At 53.6% G+C, this 21,236-nt stretch overlaps 1 protein-coding gene across 6 annotated transcripts in view; it reads left to right on the top strand.

Annotated features, from left to right (window-relative positions):
* Positions 1–15,546, top strand: part of PFKFB3 (6-phosphofructo-2-kinase/fructose-2,6-biphosphatase 3) — an 88,732-nt gene extending 73,186 nt beyond the window's left edge. For 2 of the 6 annotated variants that reach the window (XM_019034837.4, XM_019034835.4), the window contains exons 8-17: positions 803–1,010; positions 1,520–1,666; positions 1,780–1,884; positions 2,993–3,122; positions 4,086–4,148; positions 4,276–4,340; positions 6,271–6,444; positions 8,271–8,293; positions 11,319–11,370; positions 12,904–15,546. In XM_019034837.4, the coding sequence (XP_018890382.1) occupies positions 803–1,010; positions 1,520–1,666; positions 1,780–1,884; positions 2,993–3,122; positions 4,086–4,148; positions 4,276–4,340; positions 6,271–6,444; positions 8,271–8,293; positions 11,319–11,361 (958 nt within the window). In that variant the 3' untranslated portion in view covers positions 11,362–11,370; positions 12,904–15,546. The remainder of the gene's footprint in view (positions 1–802; positions 1,011–1,519; positions 1,667–1,779; positions 1,885–2,992; positions 3,123–4,085; positions 4,149–4,275; positions 4,341–6,270; positions 6,445–8,270; positions 8,294–11,318; positions 11,371–12,903) is intronic. The other 4 variants (XM_019034838.4, XM_019034836.4, XM_004049029.5 and 1 more) reach the window with 2 other exon arrangements.
* The last annotated feature ends 5,690 nt before the right edge of the window (positions 15,547–21,236 follow it).

Raw genomic sequence — 21,236 nt, forward strand, 5'->3', positions numbered from 1 at the left:
CCTCAGGTGATCCACATATAGCCGCTGGATACCTTTATCAACTCTCTTTGAAAATATCTTTTAAAAACAATCCTTGATGACAAATCATATTCAGTGGGAATATTTTGAACACTGTGTAGAAGTACAGCAAGTCAACATAGAGTTGAGCCTGGTTTTGCTACTGTCCCTCCGATAGTTCCTTTCTTTTTTCTTTCCTTTCCTTTCTTTCCATTTATTTATGTATTTACTTACTTGCCTGCCTGCTTGCTTAGAGACAGGGTCTCCCTTTGTCTCCCAGGCTGGAGTGTAGTGGCGTGATCATAGCTCACTGCAGGTTCAAACTTCTGGGCTCAAGTAATCCTACTGCCTCAGCCTCATGAGTAGCTGGGACTACAGGTGTGGGTGTCCACGCCCAGCTAATTTTTTTTTTTCTTTAGTAGAGATGAGGTCTTGCTATGTTGCCCAGGCTGGTCTTGAACTTCTAGACTCAAGCAATCCTCTTGCCTCGGCCTCCCAAAGTGCTGGGATTACAGGCATGAGCCACTGCATAGGCCCCTTTCTTTTTTTCTCCATTTTCTTTCTTTCTTCTCCCCCTTTTCTGGGAGGCAAGCCAGCCTCACAGCCAGACACCAGCTGTGGGAGTTGTCTCACCCATATGCTCTGCCCCTTAGAAGGATTCAGTCTGTGCCCTGGAGGGGCCTACGGTCCCGCCTTGCTGTTCTCTGGGGATCACATCTTCTGGAGACGGACCGGAGGCCAGGCCGGGTGCATCCTGCTGTGGGTGGTGGCCTGAGCTGTGGTCCTCGGTGGGGTCTCTCTGCAGGGACTTGTCGCTGATCAAGGTGATTGACGTGGGCCGGAGGTTCCTGGTGAACCGGGTGCAGGACCACATCCAGAGCCGCATCGTGTACTACCTGATGAACATCCACGTGCAGCCGCGTACCATCTACCTGTGCCGGCACGGCGAGAACGAGCACAACCTCCAGGGCCGCATCGGGGGCGACTCGGGCCTGTCCAGCCGGGGCAAGAAGGTGCGGGGTGTGCTGCGGCATGGGCCGTTCTGGCTGTAGGGCGGTTGCAGGGTCTATAGGGTGGGTGGGGAGCTGTGTGCTGCTGCTGCTGCCGCTGCTTGGTGTGCTTGCTGTGTGTGTTATCTGTGTGTGCGCCTGCGTGTCTCTATGCATATCTGTGTGCATCTCTGTATGGCTCTGTGTGTGTGTGTGTCTACGCCTATCCATGTGGCTTTGTGTGTGTGTGTCTTTGTGTTACTTTGTATGTATGTGTTTGTGTGTCTGTGGTGTGTGTATCTCTGCGCATGTGTGTGATGTGTAAGCACTTGTGCACTAGGAAGGGGAGGGGCAGGAAGAGCTGAGCCTGGTGTCTGGGTAGGGTGTGTGCGGCTGTGGCTGTCCCAGTGGCCTGGGGCCCCCACGGTGTGACCAGGTAGTGCACAGCCCTACGTGGGCTGCCTGCTCCAGCCCTGGCTCTTGGAGGAGCTGCGGGCATCTGGACTTAGTGGTCCCTCTCCACCACCTCTCAGTTTGCCAGCGCTCTGAGCAAGTTCGTGGAGGAGCAGAACCTGAAGGACCTGCGCGTGTGGACCAGCCAGCTGAAGAGCACCATCCAGACGGCCGAGGCGCTGCGGCTGCCCTACGAGCAGTGGAAGGCGCTCAATGAGATCGACGCGGTGAGTCCCGGGAGGCGGGCAGGCAGCCTCACCCTCGGGCATGGGGCGGCTTCCCAAGAGGCCCTAGACACCCCTGTGGTTTGTTCCCCTGAGTGACCACTGGGTCCCCGCAGGGCGTCTGTGAGGAGCTGACCTACGAGGAGATCAGGGACACCTACCCTGAGGAGTATGCGCTGCGGGAGCAGGACAAGTACTATTACCGCTACCCCACCGGGGAGGTGAGCGCAGGCTGGGGCGGGCTGACGGTCCCCAGCATGCATGGCCACTGCTGTGCAGGGCTGGGCCACCCCTCCAGGGAGTTCACTTCCGTGTGGGTTCTGGGGGCTCCTACACCCTCCACCTCGGAACTGAGTCCCCGCAAACTGAACCTTCTAACAGCCTGGGGTGAAGTGCATTTTCCCATAAGCAGAAGTGAGATGTGTTTCCCTAGGGACATAGAACTGTATGGGAGAGGAGGAAGGTGGTATGTGAAGGTCCACTGGGCAGGGTGGTGGGCAGGCTGGCAGGAGGGGTGGCTCTATATCCCCTGGGCAGCGTCTGTGCTTCCCCATGCACGGTGCCCGGGTGGCTGTGGCTGAGGACGCTGCTGCCTCCTTTGCCGATGGGATCCTCCTGGGCCCAGTGTGTCCTCCCTGCCTGTGCCCTGCTGAGCAGTTTCGTGCCTCAGGCCCCTGTAGGCCCACTGTCCTCTGGCCTCAGACTGAGCCTGACACACCGGGGCCCTGGTTAGGACAGCAGAGAGCCCACAGGAGCGGGAGCTTTTTTGGTCTTTTTCTAAAGTCACAGCCCTCCTGCTGCTTTTTACATTTTTAAATTGATAGAAAATACACATAACCTAAAATTGACCACTTTCATCACGTTAAAGTTATGATTTAGTGCATGTTAGTGTACTCACAGTGCTGTGCAGCCATCACCACAAATTCCAGGCCTTTCCTTCACTGCACAAAGAAACCCAGACCTGTTAGCAGCCACTCCCGCCTGCCCGGCCCAGCCCCGGCACCGGCCCGTCTGCTTCCTGCATCTGGATCTGCCTATTCTGGGCATTCCATGTCAGTGGAGTCAGATGCCACACGTGCCTTTTGCGCCCGGTTCTTTCACACAGCATTGAGTTTTCCAGGTTCCCCCGTGTGGGGGCGGAGCGGGGGAGGGCTTCACTCTTTGTGGCTGAGCAATAGTCCACGTTAAACCCTGCCCCTTCTCAACCACTGCTGATGATGGATGATTGATTTTGCATGGCTCTCTGGCCGGTCTGATGCAGGCTGTGGCCAGCGGCAGAGCCCCTCCCGAGTGCCCTGAGCTCACGTGGGCCCGGCCCTCTGTGCTCAGTCCTACCAGGACCTGGTCCAGCGCCTGGAGCCGGTGATCATGGAGCTGGAGCGGCAGGAGAATGTGCTGGTCATCTGCCACCAGGCTGTCCTGCGCTGCCTGCTTGCCTACTTCCTGGATAAGAGCGCAGGTACCTCGGCAGGCCGTGGCCCCGGGATGGAGGGAGGAGGGGACTGGCACTTGGGGGTGGTCAGCCGCAGACCTGCCGTGGCCTGCCCTGTGTTGGCTGCTGTGCCATGGGGTGTTAGGAGAAGGGCACAGGTGTCAGCTCCCGGCTGCTTCAGGTCCTCTCTGTCCAGCGCTTCGTTGAAGCCCTTGGGAAATGCTGTGGAGCCCAGGTTGATGCCGGGGACTTCACTGCTTCATAAACAGCTCCCTGAGACCTGCCCCTGGCTCCACACATCCCAGGGTCTTGGCTTGGGGTGGGGGCTGCACTTCTCTTCAGTGCTCTCTAAGGAACAAACAGCCCGGAAAACTGACAATCCGATGGAAATGTTAAGTCTTAGCATGTCCAGTCCAGTGCAGCTGAATCCCTAGACAGACCTAAATTGTTTGGGAGTGACTTTTTCCCAACTCTAAGTCACCGTGAGGGCGTCTTTTGGTTTGGTTTGATGGCACTCTTTGGGCTAAAGTCTTCTTCTGGGGCCACCTGCTGCCCGGGACAGCTTGTGGCTGGGGACAGATGCCCCTGCCCGACAGGGCTTCCGAGGGTCCTTGTTGGGGGGACTGTAAAGGTCTTTCCATGCCTCCCCCACCCTCATGTCTCATTTCTTTTGAGACAAAGTTTTGCTCTTCTTGCGCAGGCTGGAGTACAATGCACGCACTCACTGCAACCTCCACCTCCCAGGTTCAAGCGATTTTCCTGCCTCAGCCTCCTGAGTAGCTGGGATTATACGCATGTGCTACCACACCCTGGCTAATTTTGTATTTTTAGTAGAGATGGGGTTTTGCCATGTTGGTCAGGCTGGTCTTGAACTCCTGACCTCAGGTGATCCACCTGCCTCGGCCTCCCAAAGTGCTGGGATTACAGGCGTGAGCCACCACGCCTGGCCGTGTCTCATTTCTAACTGTGGGTGTACAATTTCAATTTCAGAGGAGATGCCCTACCTGAAATGCCCTCTTCACACCGTCCTGAAACTGACGCCTGTCGCTTATGGTGAGTAGCAACCCCTGCCAAGCCTGTCCCCCTGAAGGTGGCCACAGTAGCTTCTTGTGGCCGTGGGCTGTAAGCGGTGCTGTCCCTTTAACAGCAGCTTCCTCTGCCCCCTTCCCACACCCTCCAGGCTGCCGTGTGGAATCCATCTACCTGAACGTGGAGTCTGTCTGCACGCACCGGGAGAGGTCAGAGGTGAGTGGAGGCCCCAAGCCTCATCCTGGCCATCATCACACGATAGCCCTGGTGGGTGATGGGCGCTCAGGAGGCCCCGGGCCGCTTGCCTGCAGGTGCTGGCCTGTCTGGGGCCATGGGCCTGCTGGCTGCCTTCCTCAGCACCTCTTTGTTCCTGCCCGTCTGTTCTGTGGCTTCTGGGGCCTTCTCATTTTCTTTCTTCCTGTGTCCTCTTCCTCCCATTTCTGCTGAGCTCGAGATATGAATATTAGTGAGAAAGATACATTCTCTCTTTTTTTTTTTATTTGAGACAGGGTCTCAGTCTGTTCCCCAGGCTGGAGTGCGGTGGCGCAATCATGGCTCACTGCAGCCTCAACCTCCTGGGTTCAAGTGATCCTCCCGCCTCAGCCTCCCGCGTAGCTGAGACTACAGGTGCGCACCACCATGCCCAGCTAATTTTAATTTATTCATTTTTTTAGAGAATGGGGTCTCACTGTGTTGCCCAGGCTGGTCTTGAACTCCTGGGCTCAAGTGATCCTCCTGCCTTAGTCTCCCAAAGTGCTGGGATAAAGGTGTGAGCCGTTGTGCCCAGCGTCTCTTCTCTTTAACATCAGCATGGCACAGTTCTTGTTGCCTTTCCTTTCTGGCAGCTAAAACCAGTGCTTTCAGTTTCCAGAGTTACTGTTTCAAACAGGATCAGCAGGTCAGCGCCGCCATGTGCATGTGGTTAGGCTCAGAACCACCAAGAACACGGTGTTGAAAGAGGGGAGGCGTGGAGAGCAGAAGCCTGGGGGGTGGCGGGTGGGGAGGTGCTTCAGGAGACCTCGAGGCCTGGCCGTGCAGCTGCTCTCTACCTTGGGGGGAGGCCTGACATTTGGAGGTGGGCCAGGCTGCCTCTGACTGAGTAGAGTGGGCCTCTGCTCAGGTGGACGCGTATTGTGAAAGTGAGTTTGAATTCACCGTGTACAGGCTGCCAAAAGTACAACACTGTGCTAGTACTAGTCAGACCTTTCTCTTAGACCGAGCGTGACTTTCTGTCATGGTGTTCCCGAAACAGGTGACTGTCTAGTCCCAGGAAGCTTGGCCTTCGGATTTTGGCATGAAGGGATGAGGTGTTCGCCCCAGTCGCTGGCAGTTGCCTGGCTGGTGGGCTGACCTGAGAGAGGCTGGGGTCCCTTGGCCGCCTTGGTCATATGGCTATATGACAACAGCCCTGGTCAGGGAGCCACTGCCCCTGCTATGGGATTGGGCCTGAGCCGGTCCTGGAGCTCTTCCCTGCAGGGAATGGGGGCAGGGCCATGATGGAGACAGACCCCGATTCTGAGGCTGGAGGCCCACACCCCATCACGCTGTCCCTCTCATGGGACGGCTGTGTCTGGTCCTGGCCGCAGAACCTGCTTCCTGCTGCACATTTTCTGCCCCTTTGGTCTCCAGGCTGGTTTTGCAGCCTCTGTGCCCCATCCTAAGCCAGGGTGCCCTTTGTGTAGTACAGATGGCTCTTCAGATCCTGCCTCAGGGGTCAGCGGAAGGGAGTCAGCACAGTTGCCTTCCCCTCCCCAGCCTGGAGCCTCAGGCCAAGCCTCTCCCTCCTAATGCCCCTCCTCAGCTCTCAAGAGAGGCTGGAAGCAAAGCTCTTTTCTCCGACCTCACGCTCTGCTGTGATTATCATTCTTTCCCTCCTTGCTTTGCAAGCATCGTGTTTGTCTGTGTGGGGAATCCTTTGGTACCATCCGAGGAAGGGGGCATGGGAGGGAACTGCCCCCATTCTTGCTGCCTGGGAGTCACCGCACACTCAGCAGCCCATGGTCCCTGGCCCGTGGTCCCGGCCACTCCCCTCGGTCCATCTTTTTGCCTCCCTAAAATCCAGGAGCAGAGAAACTTTTTTGGGGCTAATTTTCCTCCCCTTCTTTGTAACTGTCGCCTTTCTCTCTTTTGTCTTTGTCTTGCTTAGGATGCAAAGAAGGGACCTAACCCGCTCATGAGACGCAATAGTGTCACCCCGCTAGCCAGCCCCGAACCCACCAAAAAGCCTCGCATCAACAGCTTTGAGGAGCATGTGGCCTCCACCTCGGCCGCCCTGCCCAGCTGCCTGCCCCCGGAGGTGCCCACGCAGCTGCCTGGACAAGTCAGTGCACTCCCCTTTCCTTCCTGCCTGGGGGACGCATGCCGGGCGTGATGCCGCAGATCTGGGATTGCGTGTGCGTGTGTTTGCAAGAATGCGTGCGTGGGTGCGTGTGGGTGCGCGTGTGTATGTTGTAGGTGTCTGTGCACGTGTGTTGTGGGGGCATGTGCACACAATCACGTGTTGAGGGAGAACTTAGGAAGCACCCTCCGAAGTTGAGATCCTGGGGGCTTTCCTTGCTGGTGACAACCGTGACTGCGATCGCCTCCTTTCTGAGGATGGGGTCTTTACAGGGCAGAAGCAGGCAGTGCAGAAGGAAGAGTGAGATGTCCAAGACCCGTTCACGTTCGTGAATGGTTATTTCTAAAACAAAGAAAGTGGCTACTTTCTCACATAAATAACATGGTTATCCCAGCAGGTAGTAAAAAACCTAATAAACAAGGCCAGGCGCGGTGGCTCACGCCTGTAATCCCAGCGCTTTGGGAGGCCGAGGTGGGCGGATCACCTGAGGACAGGAGTTCCAGACCAGCCTGGCCAACATGGCGAAACCCTGTTTTTACTAAAAATACAGAAATTAGCCAGGTGTGGAGGCAGGCGCCTGTAATCCCAGCTTCTCAGGAGGCTGAGGCAGGAGAATTGCTTGAACCCAGGAGGCGGAGGTTGCAGTGAGCCGAGATGGTGCCACTGCACTCCAGCCTGGGCGACAGAGGGAGACTCCGTCTCAAAAAAAGAAAAAAAAACCCAACCCGATTTCACTTATTTCATTAATTTCGAAGGTTACAGGCTGGAAGATTTTGGTTGTCAGACATTAAGATTTGTTTTCAGAAAACTGTTTGTTTTCAGAAAACTGGTGTTTTCCTTTACAGCCTGGAACCCTTGCAAATATGTGAGATGTAGGAATTTCTGTGCTCAAATTCAGGTACCACCCAAGGGTCTGCCCTACCTCCACCCTCCAGGCCTGCCCCCACAAATCAGCTCAGTGCAGCTTCTGGTCAGGTTTGTTGATGGGCCGGATGCTGGTGCTGGCTCTGAGCATCCTTTTCAGCCTGCCACCTCTTCCCGCCTTTTCCGAGACTTCCTTAGACCTCGTGATGTCTGGAATGTGACCTGGGAGATGCTGCAGCCTCCACAGGTCACTTAACCTCTCCAGGCCTCAGTTTTTTCATCCAGGCCATGGGGGAATAATGGCAGTGCAGAAGTCAGATCAGATGAGGGGATTCATGCCCTGCATCAGGCCCAGTGTCGGGCATGTGGTGGGGACGCGTAGACACGGTGAGGTGGCTGTGATTAGCGGAAGCCTGGAGGCCTGGCTTTGGTGGTAGCTCCACACTAACATGAGTGCAGCAATTTAATCGCCCAGATTCCTTCCCCTCCCAGGCCCTCAGTCTCCTCAGCTTTGCACATGATAGGAGCAGGACTGGGAGAGCTCTCGTACATATTCCCTTGCAGGTCTCAGATCTGAGGGTTTTTATGAAAAGCCAGCAGAACTGAAATGGTGTCCCTGTGGCATCCGTTCTGATGGAAATGTGCGCTTGTATTTGGAAGTTCAGAGGCCGCTGCTTTGATGCTTGGGGGGACCAGGCTGGGGAAGGGGGTTGATATGCTGAGCTGCACAGACCTCCGTCGTGGAGGACGCAGTGGCAGGGGCTGCATCCTCCTGTCCGCTTCAGAGCTGCCCCTGGCGTTGGGAGGACAGTCCTTCAGGGTGGCCAGGTTCTTAGGGACATCTGAAGCTGCTGGCTAGGCCGGCGTGGGGTTTTGCAGGGCTTCGTCCCTGCAGATTGCGCCCTGCCTCCTGACTGACTTCTCTCTCTGCTTCTCCTCCGCAGCCTTTGCTAGGGCAAGCCTGTCTGTAAGTATCTCTCCGATCATTGCTGCTGCTTGCACTGCTTTCTTCCTGCTTGCTCATTTGGCCTCCTGCCTGTTAAAATATTGAGGATGAGAGCAGTTTTGTGATCTGAGGTCTTCCGTGGGGGAAGGAGGAGATGGGCGTAGGAGTAGGGAGGAGAGATTCCTGAATGTTTTTGGAAAAGCGTGCAGGCGGTCATGGTGGCTGCACTACTGTTGGGTGTGTTCCGACACCGCCGCACGACAGCTGGCCTCTCCCCTACCCTCTCAGGGCTGCAGGTCGTGGTTTGTAATGGCCGTGGTTTAGGGCTCGGCATAAATCCACATTTCCTTCTCAGAATCAGATCTTGGTGGCGAGCTGCACCTGTGCCAGGTGCCATTAGCCTTAAAGCCCCCTCCTGCCCCAGGAGTGTCCTTTGTTTTGGAAGGAAAACTTACTCAGGGCCTAATCTGTAAACCAAACCTATGGGGAATAGTGGGAGTGTGGTGGGGCCTGAGCTCTGAGCCTCTCCCTCCCCATGAGGACCCCCCACAGCCCGAAAGAGCTCCACGTGGAGACCCTTGGGACTGGAGCCTGCTCAGCATCATAGTCACGCCCAGGGCTGGGTGCGGCCTCCATCTCTAACCCATGTGGTCACTTCTGCTCCTCCCAGAGCTCTCTGCAGAGTTTCAGGTTCAGCCTTAGCTCTGGCAGCCCCTGGGTAGCTGGGGCTGTGTTCCCACTGCTCTGGGATCCCTTCCCCACCAGGAGCAGAGGCCTTCCTGCCGCAGAACTTTAATGACAGCCACATGAAGTGTCATCCCCTTGCCCCCCCCAAAACACACCCCCCCCCCTTAATTTCCTGTTTGCTCCTTAAGTTACCTTAACTACTTTATGTAGAAACTGGAAAGGTGTGATGAGAAATGCAGCCTGAGATGCTGGAAAGAATGGCTGGGTTTTGGAAATGGGGGAGGTTCGGCATGGCGCTCAGATTTTGGTGGCGAAGGGGTGAAGGGCCAGAGGATGTACCAGTGTCCCCCATGTCCACGTTCCTTAAGACCACCCTGGGAGGTCGGCAGGGCAGTCAGTCCCCCGTTTAATGGTTGAGGGGCTGAGTGACTGGCCCGTGCTTCCAGCAGGTGAGCCGCAGAGCCGGGGCCTGAAAGGCCCCTTGCTTCAGAAAGCCGGCTGCCTCCTCTCTGCGGCTTCTGGGAGTGGGCTGGGTGCCCGTTCCCTGCTGCTGTCCCGAGGCCCCTGCCCTGCAACCCGCAAGGCATGGGCAGCTGTTGGACCCTCGTGTACCCCCACAGCCACTCCCTTGCAGCTGCTTCCCACGGCCAGGCTTTGCTTACCTAAGGTGGGCCTGCCCTTAACTTCCAGCTTCTCGGGGCACGCCCTCCATCCTCAGGGCCAGTGTCTGTGATGCGCGGGGCCGGCGTGCAGTGCTTCAGGATCTGGGCTTCTCCTTGTGTGAAACTTTTTGGACTTGGAGACTGAAGGTTTTACATCTGGGCGTGTCCTGATCCTTTAGACCAGCAGTCCCCGACCTTTCTGGTACCAGGGACCCGTTTCGTGGAAGAGAATGTTCCCCACCATGGCAGGGTGGGGGATGGTTTGGGATTCTGCCTCAGATCGTCTGGCATTAGATTCTCTGAAGGAACGCACAGCCTAGATCCCTCGTGTGTGCTCCTCCGAGTCAGGTGGTAATGTTGGCCCGCCCACCGCCCACCTCCTGCTGTGTGGCCCGCCTCTGAATGGGCTATGGACTGGGTACTGGTCCACAGCCCAGGGGTTGGGGACCCCTGCGTTAGACTCATGGCCTCCTGTTGCCAGACAAGAAATCTTTCTACCGGGAGGAGCCATTCGGGGATAGCCCCCCACCCGCTAAAGCTGATCTTACCTATCTCCAAGATGAACATAATAGTGCGTTTGCTAGAATCCCTCCTGTTCAGCAAAAATACATCCTATGGACCCATCACACCTGACTTAGGTTGGAATTTCACTCTGGAGTCCCATTGTCCCGTCCATCCTGGGTGCGTGACCCCACATCTAGGATTGTAGCCACATCTGATTCTAGGAGTCCACCTGGGCTCTGTGACCAGAATTTATGATGAAAGTCAGACCAAGCCAGGCCCGCATCTTGGTTCTACTCCTCCTGGCCTCTATCCTTGGCACTCTGGGCAAGTTAAAGCAAGTCTAGGACCTCAGCTTCCTCATCTGTAATATGGAGATAATAACTTTATAAAGTTGTCATAATGAGACTATAGATACAGCACTTAGCACAATATCTGGCCTCTAGGAAGTGTGTGGGGGATGACGGCTGCTGTTCTTACCAGGGAGGAACTTGGTGCCCTGGGCCTGTGGAGACTTCCGGGCTTGCTGGCATTGGGTCAGCCTTTGGATACCCTCCTGTAACCTGAGGGATTTCTTCTCTGGGGCAGCAGGAACACTCAGACTTGGGGAGGGGAAATCCCTGGGGTCTCAAGGCCATGGCCTGAAGTCTTTTTTTTTTTTTTTTTTGAGACGGAATTCTGCTCTTGTTGCCCAGGCTGGAGTGCAATGGCGCAATCTTGGCCCACTGCAACCTCCTTCTCCCGGGTTCAAGCGATTCTCCTGCCTCAACCTCCCGAGTAGCTGGGATTACAGGCGCCCGCCACCACGCCCGGCTAATGTTTGTATTTTTAGTAGAGATGGGGTTTCGCCATGTTGGCCAGGCTCGTCTCAAACTCCTGACCTCAGGTGATCCACCCGCCTTGGCCTCCCAAAGTGCTGGGATTACAGATGTGAGCCACCACGCCCAGCCTAGAGTCTTCACCCCTGTGATCTTGGTTTCCTAGTAAGATGGGGACGAGCAATTGTCCGGACCTGGTGCTCTGGGGTGCCTTCCTGGGGGCTGTGCTGGCTGCTTGGGATCGAGAGATCACCTGGCATTTGTGATGCAACCTTCATTTTTAAAATTTCAAATGCACACTAGAAAATCCTACTAAAGATTTTCTTTTTTTTTTCCTTTTCCAACCTGTTTCTTCCTCTTCCCCACTCTGCTTGAAAGACGAACTGTCTGTCACATTTTCTCAAAGTTTTCTCCTTACTAACTGTGGAAGGTAAATGCCTGGGTGCATGTCCCTCTGTCCCGCACCGCGTCACGGCATCTGGGTCTGTGTGCAGACTGGCCATCATGCAATGCGGGGCTCATCTGTCTCCATGCCGAGGTTGTTAAGTGCAACACCATTGTCGTGAGGTCCTTTCTAGTCTGTCTCTCACCCCCCACGTGTCCTGAGCTGGGGCCCCTGGGTGAAGGACGTGGACATCACCCGGTCTTGCAGGCTCTCCACTGTTATTGTTGCATCGCCATCACCTGTGGGTGCCAGAAGCTGTGGGCTGGTGGTGTTGAGGACAGGTTGGAGCCAGCAGATGTGGAGGGAAATGTCAGCCCTGCTCTGTGATCCCACAGCCCGGCTGGGACTCTCCCTAGATATGAGGACCCAGGGCTCTCTGAAGAGAATTGACCCCTCCCAGTGGGCACCCATCACTTCCATCATCCCCCGGCGGGCACCCATCACCCCCCAGCAGGCAGCCATCGTCCCCTGGCAGGCACCTATCACCTACTGGTGGGCACCCATCACCTCTCGGCGGGCACCCATCACCTGGGTTCCTGAGTCCAGCCCACGCCTGGGCGATAGCTCTGATGCTGCCCAGCCCCGTGACTTTCCTCCCTGTGGATGGCTCCAGCCTTGGACCCCCAGTTCTGTGTGGGGTGGGCATGGGCCACGGTGGCCCTGTGTGCCTGGGCTCTCTCCCACCCTCTTTAGAGCAGTGCAGGTGGAGACACTCAGGAGTGGAGAGAATAGTTTTAAACATTGTGTGTTTTCTTGTTTTTTGAGGCGTAGGTGAAGCAGGTCGCGGAAGGAGGCCTGCTGTGCCGTGGCTGCCGTCAGTTGTGTTCCTCGCTGATTTTGGAACATGTGTTTTTGGGGGGGTGGGTGGCGGGGGGGGTTTGGTACTGCCAGTGCCTTAGGGGTGGAACTCCCTGCGAGGGCCACTGTGATCAGAAGTGGGGCAGGGCTTTAGCAACAGCCCCCTCTGCCTGGCTCCCCACCTGGGCCTCCCCACCACGTCCAGCCATTCCATGTATCACCTGTGTTCTGCCTGTCAAGCTGTGTTCCCAGAATCTGGATGCAGGAGCTGGGAGTGTGGCTCTGTTTTGAGCTGAGTTGAGAGGAGGGGCCCTGTGTGTCCTTGGAGGCCCTGGGCTCATCCTCTGCCTGGCTGTGGCCGGTGAGGCTCCGTGTGTGGGATTTCTATGGGGTCGTGAGCATGACGCTCCTGTAGTTACTGGTGCCCAGCGCTGCGCAGCTCACGGTCCTCCCGGAGCCACACGGCCCCCACCAGGCGGGCTCCAGGCCTGGTGCCCAGCCCCTTCTCTGAGACTCTGGGGTTATCTTGCGTCATGTTCTGAGGCCCACCTGGGCTCTCTCCCACCTATGAGGTTGGCAGCACCTTTCTTGGATCATGTTCTTTGTCTGGGATGGAGGGAGGGAAGAATTCTCCGTTGCATGGCTCGGGTCTTCTGCTTTAGAATTCAGCCAGCTACAAATCCTAACTCCCTCCCCACCTCTCTTTTCTCCTGAAAACAGAACATGAAAGGCTCCCGGAGCAGCGCTGACTCCTCCAGGAAACACTGAGGCAGACGTGTTGGTTCCATTCCATTTCCATTTCTGCAGCTTAGCTTGTGTCCTGCCCTCCGCCCGAGGCAAAACGTATCCTGAGGACTTCTTCCGGAGAGGGTGGGGTGGAGCAGCGGGGGAGCCTTGGCCGAAGAGAACCATGCTTGGCACCATCTGTGTCCCCTCAGCCGCTAGACACCAGAAAGCCACGTGGGTCCCTGGCGCCCTGCCTCTAGCCGTGGGGCCCCCACCTCCACCCTCTGGGTTTCCTAGGAATGTCCAGCCTCAGAGACCTTCACAAAGCCTTGGGAGGGTGATGAGTGCTGGTCCTGACAAGAGGCCGCTGGGGACACTGTGCCGTTTTGTTTCGTTTCTGTGATCTCCTGGTACGTTTGGAGCTGGGAAGACCACACTGGTGGCAGAATCCTAAAATTAAAGGAGGCAGGCTCCTAGTTGCCGAAGGTTAAGGAATGTGTAAAACCTCCACGTGACTGTTTGGTGCATCTTGACCTGGGAAGACGCCTCATGGGAACGAACTTGGACAGGTGTTGGGTTGGGGCCTCTTCTGCAGGAAGTCCCTGAGCTGAGACGCAAGTTGGCTGGGTGGTCCACACCCTGGCTCTCCCGCAGGTCCACACACCTTCCAGGCCTGTGGTCTGCCTCCAAAGTGTTCAAAGGCAGGCTGGCTGCACGGGGAGAGAGGGAAGTATTTTGCCGAAATATGAGAACTGGGGCCTCCCGCTCCCAGGGAGCTCCAGGGCCCGTCTCTCCTCCCACCTGGACTTGGGGGGAACTGAGAAACACTTTCCTGGAGCTGCTGGCTTTTGCACTTTTTTGATGGCAGAAGTGTGACCTGAGAGTCACACCTTCTCTTCAGGAACGTAGATGTTGGGGTGTCTTGCCCTGGGGGGCTTGGAGCCTCTGAAGGTGGGGAGCAGAACACCTGGCATCCTTCCCCAGCACTTGCATTACTGTCCCTGCTCTTCCCAGGTGGGGGCAGTGGTCCAAGCAAGGCCTCACTCGCAGCCACTTCTTCAAGAGCTGCCTGCACACTGTCTTGGAGCATCTGCCTTGTGCCTGGCACTCTGCCGGTGCCTTGGGAAGGTCGGAAGAGTGGACTTTGTCCTGGCCTTCCCTTCATGGCGTCTATGACACTTTTGTGGTGATGGAAAGCATGGGACCTGTCGTCTCAGCCTGTTGATTTCTCCTCATTGCCTCAAACCCTGGGGTAGGTGGGACCGGGGGTCTCGTGCCCAGATGAAACCATTTGGAAACTCGGCAGCAGAGTTTGTCCAAATGACCCTTTTCAGGATGTCTCAAAGCTCGTGCCAAAGGTCACTTTTCTTTCCTGCCTTCTGCTGTGAGCCCTGAGATCCTCCTCCCAGCTCAAGGGACAGGTCCTGGGTGAGGGTGGGGGATTTAGACACCTGAAACTGGGCGTGGACAGAAGAGCCGTTGCTGTTTGTTTTTCGGGAAGAGCTTTTAAAGAATGCATGTTTTTTTCCTGGTTGGAATTGAGTAGGAACTGAGGCTGTGCTTCAGGTATGGTACAATCAAGTGGGGGATTTTCATGCTGAACCATTCAAGCCCTCCCCGCCCGTTGCACCCACTTTGGCTGGCGTCTGCTGGAGAGGATGTCTCTGTCCGCATTCCCGTGCAACTCCAGGCTCGCGCAGTTTTCTCTCTCTCCCTGGATGTTGAGTCTCATCAGAATGCGTGGGTAGGGGGTGGGCGTGCACGGGTGCATGATTGTGCTTAACTTGGTTGTATTTTTCGATTTGACCTGAAAGGGCTGTTGCTTTGCTCTTGAGAATAGTTTCTCGTGTCCCCCTCGCAGGCCTCATTCTTTGAACATCGACTCTGAAGTTTGATACAGATAGGGACTTGATAGCTATGGTCCCCTCTCCCCTCTGACTACCTAAAATCAATACCTAAATACAGAAGCCTTGGTCTAACACGGGACTTCTAGTTTGGGAAGGGCCTAGTTAGAGAGAGAGGTAACATGAATCTGGACAGGGAGGGAGATACTACAGAAAGGAGAACACTGCCTACTTTGCAAGCCAGTGACCTGCCTTTTGAGGGGACATTGGACGGGGGCGGCGGGGGGGGGGGGGGTGGGTTTGAGCTACAGTCATGAACTTTTGGCGTCTACTGATTCTTCCAACTCTCCACCCCACAAAATAACGGGGACCAATATTTTTAACTTTGCCTATTTGTTTTTGGGTGAGTTTCCCCCCTCCTTATTCTGTCTTGAGACCACGGGCAAAGCTCTTCATTTTGGGAGAGAAGAATAACTGTTTGGAACCACACCAATGATATTTTTGTTTGTAATACTTGAAATTTATTTTTTTATTATTTTGATAGCAGATGTGCTATTTATTTATTTAATATGTATAAGGAGCCTAAACAATAGAAAGCTGTAGAGATTGGGTTTCGTTGTTAATTGGTTTGGGAGCCTCCTATGTGTGACTTATGACTTCTCTGTGTTCTGTGTATTTGTCTGAATTAATGACCTGGGATATAAAGCTATGCTAGCTTTCAAACAGGAGATGCCTTTCAGAAATTTGTATATTTTGCAGTTGCCAGACCAATAAAATACCTGGTTGAAATACATGGACGAAGTGAACCTCTGGTCTTTTCGTGGGGGAAAGAAGTCTTTAATTGATGTTTACGGCAGATGCGCCACGGAGCTGCCAACTCACCACTTCATTATCTTCCTTTCAACAGGATGTTCAAGTACAGAGTGTCTAGTGCCTGCATTTGGGGAGAATGAGCTGTCTCAGTTTTTCTTCTAATTGATAGGCTTCATGTTTTATTTTTATTTTTAATTTAATTTTTTTCTTTTTTTTTTTTTTTTTTTGAGACTGAGTTTCTCTGTCGCCCAGGCTGGAGTGCAGTGGCGTGATCTCAGCTCACTGCAACCTCCTCCTACCAGGTTCAAGCAATTCTCGTGCCTTAGCCTCCCGAGTAGCTGGGATTACAGGTGTGCACCACCATGCCCAGCTAATTTTTGTATTTTTATTAGAGACAGCGTTTCACCATATTGGCCAGGCTGATCTTGAACTCCTGGCCTCAGGTGATCTGCCTGCGTCGGCTTCCCAAAGTGCTGGGATTACAGGCGTGAGCCACTGTGCCTGGCCCCACGTCGGTTTTACTCCCTTCTGTACCCCTTCCCCGCGCCCTTTTAAACAGCACCAGTTCTTGCCTCAGCGGCACTACAGAAGGTATCTTTCGTGTTAGGTTCCTTTCACCTGCCCTTCCCCATCTCCTGGCTTCTTCCAAGTTTCTACAGGGAATAAAACTCCAGCCTCTGTGACTTCTTTGCCGCTCATTGGCTGCCAGAGGTTGAGCCGGTTATTTCACTTCCAGCCTCAGCGTCTGCATCTCTGCAGATGGGGCAGGGTTTAGGGTGGAGCGTGGCAAACACCATGCGTGGAGGAAGCCCTGGAGTGGTTCCTTCTGCAGCTGGTATGCGTGACCAGCGTCTTGCTTGGTCTGATTTTTTCCCGGAGCCCCGCACTGCTGCGCTCCAGAAATAGCCTTGACTCCCCAGTGAGTCTTCCTTCATCCCTTACGCGCCTGCCGCCCACGCTGTGAAGAGAACAGGCGGCAGAGACTTGGCACCTCCGTTGCGAGATGACTCCCAGGGTTGCGATCTGGCTGCAGCGTGACGGGGCAGAGCGTTCTGGGGAACCCGAGGCCACCTCCTCAAGCTCTGAGCCACGTTTGATGGCGTGAAGATGTGTCAGGTGCAGGGATGGAGCAGTGGCGTTGACGGAAATCTGGCCTAGCCTTTCAGGCTGACTACCCAGAAAATTAAAAGACTGCTCCCAAAGAGGATGTCTATGTCTAGGTCCTGGGCCGGCCGGGCTGTGGGGATCCACAGGGGCTCTGACCTTTTGGGCCAGCTCTGAGATTCATCTGAGAGATGGGCTAGGTCCACAGCCACTGACTAAATACAGAAGATTCAGTAACCGGGTGGATGCTGTCGGGGAGAGGAGGGCTGGGGCCGGAGAGGGGTGGACGTTGTACACACCAGTCGTTTCCATTCGCTGCCTGGGCTCGGTTCCTTCCACTTCTCACTCCCTTAGCTCCGGCCACACTGGCCTCCTGCAGGTCTTCGAACTTGCCAACGTGCACCCACCGCAGGGCCTTCGACAGTGCCGCTCCCTCCCCTGGGAGGTCTCCCCAGCTATCCGGGGTTCTCCCCGACACTTCCTCCCCATCCCCATTCAGTTATCAAAGCCTACGCCAAAAAGGCCTCCCGTCTCCCGAGTCCCTGCACACCTTTCGCAGTGTGTGTTGAATGCCTTGCCCTCTGTCTCCTGAACCTGGGCCTAAGATCCCGGAGAGCAGGGCAGCTCCCTGTGCCCCGTCATCGTCCATACGGACCTGGCCCGCAGTGGGCTGTGTCGCTAAATGGATAACCGGTGCTGGGGAGAAGACCCAGATGATGTGCTGGTGAAGAGTGAGGCGTTCATTCAGCTTGCAGAGGAGGCTTAGGAAGGCTTTATAGAAGAAAGGAAATGTGAGCAAACATCTCGTTGAAAGTAACTTTTTTTGAATTAAAAATATTATATTAACAAAAATAAATTCAAAGCCTTCTGTGAGTTTTCAAAATCTGAATTTCACAATACTTGTGAGTTCTAAAGTTTGTTTTTTGAGACAGGGTTTTGCTCTGTCTCCCAGGCTGGAGTGCAGAGGTGTGACAGCTCACTGCAACCTCCGTCTCCAGGGCTCAAGTCATCCTCCCACCTCTGCCTCCCGAGTAGCTGGGACTACAGGCATGTGCCACCATGCCCAACCAATTTTTGTATTTTTTGTCGAGATGAGGTTTCGCCATGTTGCCCAGGCTGGTCTTGAACTCCCGAGCTCAAGTGAACAGCCTGCCTTAACCTCCCAAAGTGCTGGGATTACAGGCGTGTGCCACCACGCCCAGCTAAAGACTGTTTTATAAACTTCATTTTAAGCTCATATTTTGCAAGACAGCATAAGTGGGTTTGGATTCAGTTGTTCTCAGTGTGTGAGCCGGTCTTTCCAGTCAATTCATTGATGGTCTAGATAATTTGTGAAGGTGCTGGTTTCAACCTACAGTTTCTGACATACTCCTAAGACCAGGTGAAAAGAAAACCCCCATAAAGACACCCGAATCACCTCAAAATATGACACTTCAGCCCTTGGGACTAAAGAGGACCCCTGGCGCAGTCCCTGAGAAATGTCTTTGGAGAAATTTTTATTTATTTTTTTATTATTTTTTTGAGACAGAGTTTGGCTCTGTTGCCCAGGCTGGAGTGCAGTGGTACAATCTCAGCTCGCTGCAACCTCCACCTCCCAGGTTCAAGTGATCCTCCCGCCTCAGCCTCCTGAGTAGCTGGGATTACAGGTGCATGCCACTAAGCCCGGCTAAGTTTTATATTTTTAGTAGAGACAGCGTTTTGCCACGTTGGTCAGGCTGGTCTTGAACTCCTGAACTCGGGTGATCTACCTGCCTTGGCCTCCCAAAGTGCTGGGATTACAGGTGTGAGCCACCGAGCCTGGCTGAGGTGCCATCTCAAAAAAAAAAAAAAAAAAAAGATGTGAAGGAATGCCATAGTTCTCAGGCTTGTTGGGAGAACTAAATTTTTTTTTTTTGACTTTTATTTTAAGTTCAGAGGTACATGTGCAGGATGTGTAGGCTTGTTAAATAGGTAAACTTGTGTCATGGGGGTTGGTTGTACAGATTTATCTCATCACCCAGGCATTAAGCTAGTACCAATTAGTTATTTTTCCTGATCCTCTCCCTCCTCCCACCCACCACCCTCTGATAGGCCCCAGTGTGTGGTGTTCCCCTCTATGTGTCCATGTGTTCTCATTATTTAGCTCCCACTTAAATGTAAGAACATGTGGTATCTGGTTTTCTGTTCCTGCATTAGTTTGCTGAGGATAATGGCCTCCAGCTCCTTCTATGTCCCTGCAAAGGATAGGATCTCATTCCTTTTTATGGCTGCATAGTATTCCATGGTGTACATGTACCACATTTTCTTTATCCAGTCTATCATTGATGGGCATTTGGGTTGATTCCATGTCTTTGCTATTGTGAATAGTGCTGCAATGAACATACGCGTGCATGTCTTTATGGTGGAACAACTTGTATTCCTTTGGGTATAGAGCCAGTAATGGGATTGCTGGGTCGGATGGTATTTCTGACTTTAGGGGTTGAGAATTGCCCCACTGGGGAGGATGAAATATGAATGAAACACGCCTGACAGTTCCTGGCACAGAGAGAGCACCGCTGTGGTAGTTATTCATCTGAGTATGCATGCCCGGCGTTTCAAATGCAAGGTAGACGCTGTTATCCCCACCTTTCAGATATGGAACTGTAGCCAGGAGAGCTTAAGGACGCTGCTTGATTTTGCTCAGCCATAACTGAGATAAACCAGGTCTGTTAGACTCGCAGATTAGTCACATCACAGCCTAAGGGCTCCACAGACTGCCAGGATGCTCCTGCATGAGTAAGCAGACCACAGGAAAGGGAGTTGAGTCGCATATTAATTAGCAAGCAGGGTTTCCTGTCCGTGGGGCTGTGGAGAGGTTTGTCAGTGTCCGGACGAACAACAGATTTTCTGGAGTGGGTCATAACTCAAGATGTTCACATAACGTTGGGGACCAGATGTCCATTCTGTAAGGCTATGTGTTTTTCCCTCCCTACCTCTTCCAGACAGCATCTTTGAGGATTTCCTATTCCTGGAGAACATGAAGACTTTCTAATATTTTTTTTTTGAGATAGGGTCTTGCTCTGTTGCCCAGGCTGGAGTGCATGGCATGATGTCGACTCACTGCAGCCTTGAACTCCCGGGCTCAAGCCATTCTCCCACCTCAGCCTCCCGAGTAGCTGGGACTTCAGGTGTGCGCCACCTGGCCTGGCTAATGTTTGTATTTTTAGTAGAGATGGGGTTTCACCATGTTGGCCAGGCTGATCTCGAACTCCTGGACTCAAGTGATCTGCCCCACTGGGCCTCCCAAAGTGGTGGGATTATAGGCATGAGCCACCGTGCCTGACAGTGAAGAATTTCTAAGGGGTACATTTGCATAGATAATTTTAAGGGAATGTTTTCGGATCCCCAACTTCCACATTCACCCTTTCCTAAAACAGACTGAGAAGTTTGCTTGCATTCACAATAGTCTTTTACTGCTTTGCTAACAATAGGCCAAGCTCCTATTTATTGCATGCTCAGTGCTAGGATGCAGGACGTTTGCAAGTTAGCATTCCTAGATTTCTTACATGTACAAGAAAGGGCTTAGGCTAGATGGTTTTTGGAAAACTTTTTATTTTGAAATAATTTATTTTATTTTATGTATGTATATATGTATTTTTGAGATGGAGTCTCGCTTTGTCTCCCAGGCTGGACTGCGGTGGCACTATCTCGGCTCACTGGAAACTCCGCCTCCTGGGTTCAAGCGATTCTTGTGTCTCAGCCTCCCTAGTAGGTGGGATTACAGGTGCCCACCTCCACGCCCAGATAATTTTCGCATTTTTAGTAGAGATGGGGTTTCACTGTGTTGGCCAGGCTGATCTCGAACTCTAACCTCAGGTGATCCGCCCGCCTCAGCCTCACAATGTGCTGGGATTACAGACGTGAGCCACCGCGCCTGGCCTGAAATAATTTTAGATTTACAGAAGAGTTGCAAAGACAGTACAGAGAGTTCCTGTCTATGTTTCACCCAGCTGCCCGTAATATACACATCTTACAACAACATGGTGCCCTTGTCAAAACTGTGAGTTAACATGATTAGTACAGTACTAGTAACAAAACTACAGACTTCATTCAGGTCTCACCAGTTTTTCCACTAATGCCGTTTTTCTGTTTCAGGATCCAGAGTCCAGGGTGTCACCTTATCTCCTTAGACTCCTTCAGTCTGTGACAATTTCTCACTCTTTCCTTTTTATTTTTATTACCTTGATGCTTTTGCAGAGTACTAGTCAGGTATGTTGTAGAATGTTCTTTTTTTTTTGAGACAGATTCTCACTCTGTTGCCCATGCTGGAGTGCAATGGCATGATCTCAGCTCACTGCAACCTCCATCTCCCAGGTTCAAGTGATTCTCCTGCCTCAGCCTCCCAAGTAGCTGGGATTACAGGTGCACACCACCATGCCTGGTTAATTTTTTTGTATTTTTAGTAGAGACGGGGTTTCTCCATGTTGGCCAGGCTGGTCTTGAACTCCTGACCTCATGATCCGCCCACCTCGGCCTCCCAAAGTGCTGGGATTACAGCTGTGAGCCACCGCGCCTGGCCATAGAATGTTCTTTAGTTTGGGTTTGTCT

This window comes from Gorilla gorilla, chromosome 8, assembly GCF_029281585.2.
Source record: "Gorilla gorilla gorilla isolate KB3781 chromosome 8, NHGRI_mGorGor1-v2.1_pri, whole genome shotgun sequence".
NCBI classification, from domain to species: Eukaryota; Metazoa; Chordata; class Mammalia; order Primates; family Hominidae; genus Gorilla; species Gorilla gorilla.